Raw genomic sequence first — 7047 nt, forward strand, 5'->3', positions numbered from 1 at the left:
GCTCGGAATAGCATCTCTTGAGTTATGGCTCGGGATGGCGGATGAACACGAGAAACCCTTGAGTTGTGGCTCGGGTTGGCGAGTGTTGCCGGTGTGAGTGTGCTGGTTGTGGCCAGTACTGATGGGTCCAGATAGATTGCCCTCCTCAGTTGTTGGCTGACGAGTTTGGTAGTCTTGGGACGATACGAACTATGTTCGTATATGGGAACTCTACCTGGCGTGGCGGTGTATGATCCGTAGCATGTTTTCCCGCACGTGCTTTGTCGGTTGTGGCCGATAGGTGAGACAGGAAGTCACCTTGAAGTAATCCTTAGACGATGTAGAATACGAATAACCCGATTTGAGGGTCAGATAGTAGAATAAAAGTGTAGAACAATGTGGGAAGTTAAGTATTGTGATACGTGTGTTTGTTGATATATATGTTTGTAGCCTTGTATATATGATTTATCTGCTAAGCTCACCCTATCTGCGTGTGTTTGGCGATGATCGTGTACGCGGTACACGGGAGCAGATGTTGATGATGCAGGTGGCTCAGGTGCAGCTTAGTCGCGGAGAGGGGTTCGACTTGGGAAACTCTTACGTTTATTTACTGCTTTTGAAAACAGTTGTAAACCCTGATGGGTGATTTTATAACATTATGATTTTGGTTTTGTAGTGGATGTTAATAAACTTTATTCGATCGTTTAATAAAATTTGAGTTTTCCCGCGCTTTTGGAAAATAAGGTATTATTAAATGCGCTGAGTATTTTATTTTTCTTCATTTCATTTATAAAACCGTAATATCCTGACGGGATGTTACATTTGGTATCAGAGCAATGGTTTTCAAAATGATTTTTGGGGTCTATGGGGAGTGAGCATACCGTGTTACGCTTGCGTGACTAACTGTTTGTGTTATTATTTTATTTTTGGATATGAAATCCTAATTTGAGCTGTGTGTGTGAACAGCTATAATATGTGGCGAGCACAAGCTATGGCTAATAGGAGGAGGAGGAACACCGCTGGAGCTGACGACATAGCTCAGGCGATCTATCATATGGTGGACGCGATGCAGCCCATAGCAGCGCCACCCAGAGCTGTAGTGGCACCTACCAGGCCGGTATCTATGGAGGATTTCATGAAACACCGGCCGACCAAGTTCTCTAGCAAGGTCACTCCTGATGAGGCAGATGCCTGGATGCGGGAGTGTGCGAAGATCTGTCGGGTGTTGGAATTCACGGATGAGCAGAAGTTGTTGTTTGTCACATTTCTCCTGGTGGCAGACGCGGAGTACTGGTGGTAGGGGATGCAGCAGTTGATGCAGACCCGTGAGGAGCAGGTGACCTGGGCTACCTTCAAGATGAGGTTCCTGGAGAAATATTTCCCGGATAGTGCGAGGCATGAGCGGGAAGCAGAGTTCCTCACGTTGTAGCAAGGAACCATGACTGTGGAGGCATACATTGAGAGGTTCAAGTACCTTGCACGTTTCTACACTCCGTTGGTCACTGAGGATTGGAGGTGTAGGAAGTTCGAGGGGGGACTAAAACATGAGCTACGCAGATTCTTGGTACCTCTCAGAATCAGAGAGTTCCCAGTTTTGGTCGAGTAGGCCAAAACAGTTGAGCAGCTGGAGATGGGGCCCAGCCGAGCAGCACGGCCACAGAAGGCTGTGACAGACACTCGTCAGCAGAAGAAACCTTATAGCAGGCCACCGACTTCCTCTAGGAGGCTACAATGTTATAACTGTGGCAGGGATCACTTGAGGAGAGATTGTACGAGACCTGCTAGTAGTACAGGTGGAGGCAGTAGCACTGGTAAGTGCTACGTGTGTGATCAGACTACACACTTTGCACGACAATGTCCTAACCAAAACCAACTGGAGGTGCGCCAATAAGGTAATTTATTGCAGTTCATGTGTTTGTTGTGTGACCACGAGGTGGTGGTGTTATTTGACTTGGGAGCCACTCATTCATTCGTGTCTAATGAATACGTGGGGAGGCTCGAACTTGCTATGCGAGAGCTGGAATGTGAATTGATAGTCGCTACGCCAGCATCTGGAGAGGTATCCACTACTTCTGTGTGCGTGGGGTGTCCTATGGAGGTGGCAGGCTGCAGGTTCACTCTGAATCTTATTTGCCTGCCAATGGAGGGTCTGGATGTGATAGTGGGCATGGACTGGTTGTCAAGCAACCCTGTTGTCATTGATTGTGGATGGCACAGGATAGTGTTTCCAGATACAGTGGGGTTAGAACTTATCTCATCTAATCAGGCAGTGAGCGAGATTGAGGCTAGGGCTACATGCTATATGATAGTGGCTCAAGCGGAGAAGATGAGTACAACAAAGAAAATCAGCAGGATTTCGATAGTGGAGGAATACACAAATGTATTTCCGGATGAGATTTCAGAGTTGCCACCTATGAGGGATGTGGATTTCTCCATTGATCGCATCCTTGGCGCTGGGCCAGTTTCTATGGCACCGTACAGGATGGCGCCTGCTGAGTTACCCGAACTAAAGAAACAGATCGAGGATCTACTTGAGAAGAAGTTCATCCGACCGAGTGCATCACCGTGGGGAGCACCGGTGCTGCTAGTGAAAAAGAAAGATGGTAGCTCCAGGTTATGTGTTGATTACCGACAGCTGAACAAATTAACGATAAAGAATAAGTATCTGCTGCCGAGGATTGATTATTTGTTGGATCAGCTGAGGGGAGCTGCGGTGTTCTCGAAGATAGACTTGAGATCTGGATATCATCAGATCCTTGTCAGGCCAGAGGATGTCCATAAGGCTGCTTTTAGGTCACGTTATGGCCACTACGAGAATGTAGTGATGCCATTCGGGGTGACCAATGCGCCGGCTATATTCATGGACTATATGAATAGGATTTTCCAACCATATCTAGATCAGTTTGTGGTAGTGTTTATCGACGATATCCTGATCTACTCTGAGAGAAGAGAAGAGCATGCAGAGCATCTGAGAGTGGTGTTGGGGATTTTCAGAGAACACCAGTTGTATGGCAAGTTATCCAAATGTGAGTTCTGGTTGGAGGAGGTAAAATTCCTAGGTCATGTGATCTCAGCCCAAGGAATTGTAGTTGATCCGACTAAGATCGAGACCGTGGTGAAGTGGGAGAGGCCTCAGACAGTTTCAGAGGTGCGAAGTTTTCTGGGTTTGGCAGGGTATTATCGACGATTTGTGGAGGGTTTCTCCAAAATGGTGAGTCCCCTTACACAGCTGACGAGAAAGGATCAGCCCTTCTCATGGACAGATGAGTGTGAAGCCTGCTTTGAGGATATGAAGAGAAGACTGACCATCGCACCGATACTAGCAATCCCTGACACGTCTAAAATATTTGAGGTGTACTGTGATGCCTCGTATCAGGGGTTAGGCTGTGTGTTGATGTAGGATAAACGGCATGTAGCCTATGCATCGAGATAGTTGAAGGTGCATGAGAAAAATTACCCGACACACGACTTAGAGTTAGCGGCAGTCGTGTTGCTCTCAAAACATGGAAGCATTATCTATATAGGGCGCAGTTTCAGGTATTCAAGGATCATAAAAGTTTAAAATACTTGTTTGATCAGAAGGAGCTGAATATGAGATAGAGGCGTTGGATGGAGTATTTAAAGGACTACAACTTTGAGTTATTGTACCAACCTGGTAAAGCTAATGTCGTAGCGGATGCCCTGAGTAGGAAGAGAATTCATGTATCAGCTATGATGATTAGAGAGTTAGAGCTGATAGAGCAGTTGGGGGACATGAATATGGGCCTGGACAGATACGATGAAGTATGCTGAGGATCACGAATGAGTTCTTAGATGAGCTTCGAGTGGAACAGGGTAAGGATCAGGAGCTGCAACAAATCATTGGTGAGTTGGGCATTGAGAAGAGGAAGGATATTCGGATGGGCAGAGATGGGATCCTACGGTTTCGGGAGAGAGTGTGTGTTCCTAGCAGCAGAGTTCTAAGGAATATGCTCCTAGATGAGGGGCATAAGAGTCGTCTTAGCATACACCCTAGTATGACTAAGATGTATAAAGATTTGAAAGCCTCTTTTTGGTGGACGGGTATGAAGACAAAAGTGGCCGATTACGTTTCTTCTTGCTTGGTATGTCAGAAAGCGAAGATAGAACATCAGCGACCGGGTGGTATGTTAGAGCCTCTGGACATTCCACAGTGGAAATGAGACAACCTTTCCATGGATTTCGTCACACACCTGCCGAGATCGGTGAGAGGGCACGCTCAATCTGGGTGATAGTAGACAGATTAACGAAGTGTGCTCATTTTCTGCCGATTAATCAAAAGATGAATATGGATAGGCTGGCGGATTTATATGTTCGGGAGATTGTCAGGTTACATGGAGTGTCGGCGAATATTGTGTCGGACAGAGATCTGAGGTTCACCTTGAGGTTCTGGTAGTCATTGCAGAACGCTCTGGGTACTCAGCTCCGAATGAGTTCCGCTTATCATCCTTAGACAGATGGATAGTCTGAGCGGACTACATAGTCGTTGGAGGACCTGTTGAGGACATGTGTTTTGGACCATTTGGGAACTTGGAGTGATGTACTGCCGCTAGTAGAATTCACTTATAATAATAGTTATCATTCTAGTATTGGAATGGCTCCCTACGAGGCCCTGTATGGTAGGAGATGCAGGACACCATTGTGTTGGCAGTAGGATAGCGAGGCAGTGGTTCTTGGGTCAGAGTTCTTACAGTAGACCACCGAGAAGGTAAGAGTGATTCAGGATCGGATGCGCACGACTCAGAGCAGGCAGAAGTCTTATGCAGATAAGAGGAGGAGGATGCTTGAGTTTGAGGCAGGGGACCACGTGTTTCTTAGAGTGACTCCTACTACAGGTATTGGCAGGGCACTTAAATCGAGAAAGTTGACACCTCGATTCATCGGACCATATCAGATCATGAGGAGGATTGGTCCTGCAGTGTGTGAGATAGCATTGCCACCACACTTGGGAAACTTGCATAATGTTTTCCATGTGTCACAGCTGAGAAAATACATAGCCGATCCTATGCATCTTCTGGAGGATGATGATGTGCAGATACGGGAGGACTTGACCATTGGAGCCGGACCAATGAGAATCTTGGATTCTCAAATAAAAAAGCTCAGAGGAAAGGAGATCAGAACCGTGAAAGTGCTATGGGATGAGGCAACTCAGGAAATGACATGGGAGATGGAAGATGTCATGAGGCGGTCCTATCCTCATCTCTTCCCTAGTAAGTTCTTTTTTTCGAGGGTGAAAAATTTTAAAGGTGGGAGTATTGTAAGACACGTAAAATTTAATTAATTAAATAAATAATTAATTAATAAATGCGGGAGGGGAAATAATTATGACATTAAATTATGGTTGGTATGATGTGGAAAAGTGCTAGCTCATGTGGTTGAGAGTACTTTGATTGTGTGAGAGGACTTGGGTTTGAGTCCTATGTGATGAAGGATTGACCCCAACCAAGGATGAAGGCACATGCTTAAGAAGACTAAGCATGTTTAGAAAGGAAGTTCACTAATCCTTCATCCCTTTTCATTTGTGTTTATTATTTTTGATTCCCAAAGTTGACTTAGTTGAATCAACTTTAGTTGACTTGTTGACCTTTGACTAGGTTTGACTTATTGACTATAGTTGACTTGACTTAAGCCAACATGCTAATCTATGTTTATTTGCTTTGTAGGTTAATTAGGAGTAAGAAAGCAATGCTAGGTGGCGCATGGTTATTGGGGAGCATAAATGATGTGGAAGAGAGAGTAAAGCAAAGGCATAAAGCATAAAGTAAAAGGCATGAAGCAAGTGTACCTATGTACCTTTGGTCTCCTTTGTTTTTAGCACTCTTTGGCCACTTTTTGGAGACATATGAGACACATTCTTTGTCTCCTTTTGTGCTAGAACGAAATTAGCCTTGCACACACCATAGCTAGCTCTTTTGTCTCTCATTTTTTGTAACCTTATTTGACCTAGTTTCTAGAAGCTAGGGTTAGGTTTTTGTAGAGACATCCTTAGGTATCTTTTATTTGCTTAGAGGCCCCTAAACTCTTCTATATATGGGGTGCTCCTAGACATGTAAAAGGGTTGATCATTTTGTTTCTAAACTATTGTGTTTCAACCTTTAAATTTTCGTGAGCTCTCCTTCCTAGAAGTGAACTCACCTTTGCCTTATCTTGCTTGCAAGTGGTGGCACCATCACTCATCTCTAGGGCTTGGTTGGCTTAGATCCCCCCCTATGAGTGGCGTGCTTCTTCCATTCTTCATCTTCTATGCTTTCCATTTTTATTGTTTCTTCTTTCATTTTGCTCTTTAGTGTTGTTATTTCCGTGTGTGTTTAAGCTTGAATCCAACTCACTTCTTCCTTTCATGAGCTTGAGAAATGAACCTTCACATCTAGATAGCATGCTATCTTAATGTCCAGTGGGAATTTTCAAAAAGCTTTCTTAAACAACTTCACCATATTCATAACTCTAAAAGGGAACAAGATAATCCTTCATCATTTGGTATCTAGAGCTTTGGTTGTCCTTGAATATGGTGTTTTCATGTTCTAACCTTGTCTTGTGTAGCTATCTTTGAATGGTCCACATAAAAACAATGCTGGCAGAAACTGTTCACGATTTTAAAAGATTAAACTGCACATGCTCAGTGGTCCAAAAATTACGTTCTTGATGTCAAAAGAAAGCTCTGTTAGTCTAGTTTCTAACAAAAAAAGAACCAATGCATTTGGAGTTTTGTGGAGAGAGTTATGATTGAAATAGTGAGCAAAGGTCAGAGCTGCCGAGATCACCGCGAATCAACGTTTTTCAGGTTATGTTGGGCAGTTTTTGCTACTGTTTTTGTTACTCTTCTTACACCTAAATGTGGTTGGATAACATGTCTTTGGATGCTTAGTCTTTGAGCCTTAAATCCATGAGTTTAAATGCATGATAGCTACATGTTTGTGTCTTTGTGTATGTCATGTTGAGTCTTTAAATGTGTCTAACTTTTGCTTGAGTCATATGTCATATTGTTCTTTGAGTTTTCTTATTCTTGTTTCTAAGTATTTGAGCTATTGCATGAGATCTATGCCTTTTGTT

At 44.0% G+C, this 7047-nt stretch overlaps 1 protein-coding gene across 1 annotated transcript; it reads left to right on the forward strand.

The window, feature by feature from the left end:
• The first annotated feature begins 4726 nt into the window (after positions 1–4726).
• LOC114172262 lies at positions 4727–5278 on the forward strand. Its single transcript, XM_028056852.1, has one exon. The coding sequence runs from the start codon at positions 4727–4729 to the stop codon at positions 5276–5278; it is 552 nt and encodes a 183-aa protein (XP_027912653.1).
• Positions 5279–7047: the final 1769 nt, after the last annotated feature.

Source organism: Vigna unguiculata, unplaced genomic scaffold, assembly GCF_004118075.2.
Source record: "Vigna unguiculata cultivar IT97K-499-35 unplaced genomic scaffold, ASM411807v1 contig_515, whole genome shotgun sequence".
Taxonomy (NCBI): Eukaryota; Viridiplantae; Streptophyta; class Magnoliopsida; order Fabales; family Fabaceae; genus Vigna; species Vigna unguiculata.

Excerpts from the sequence above, each read along its gene's own strand:
- LOC114172262 (XM_028056852.1), top strand. The coding sequence starts at position 4,727 with ATGCGCACGACTCAGAGCAGGCAGAAGTCTTATGCAGATAAGAGGAGG.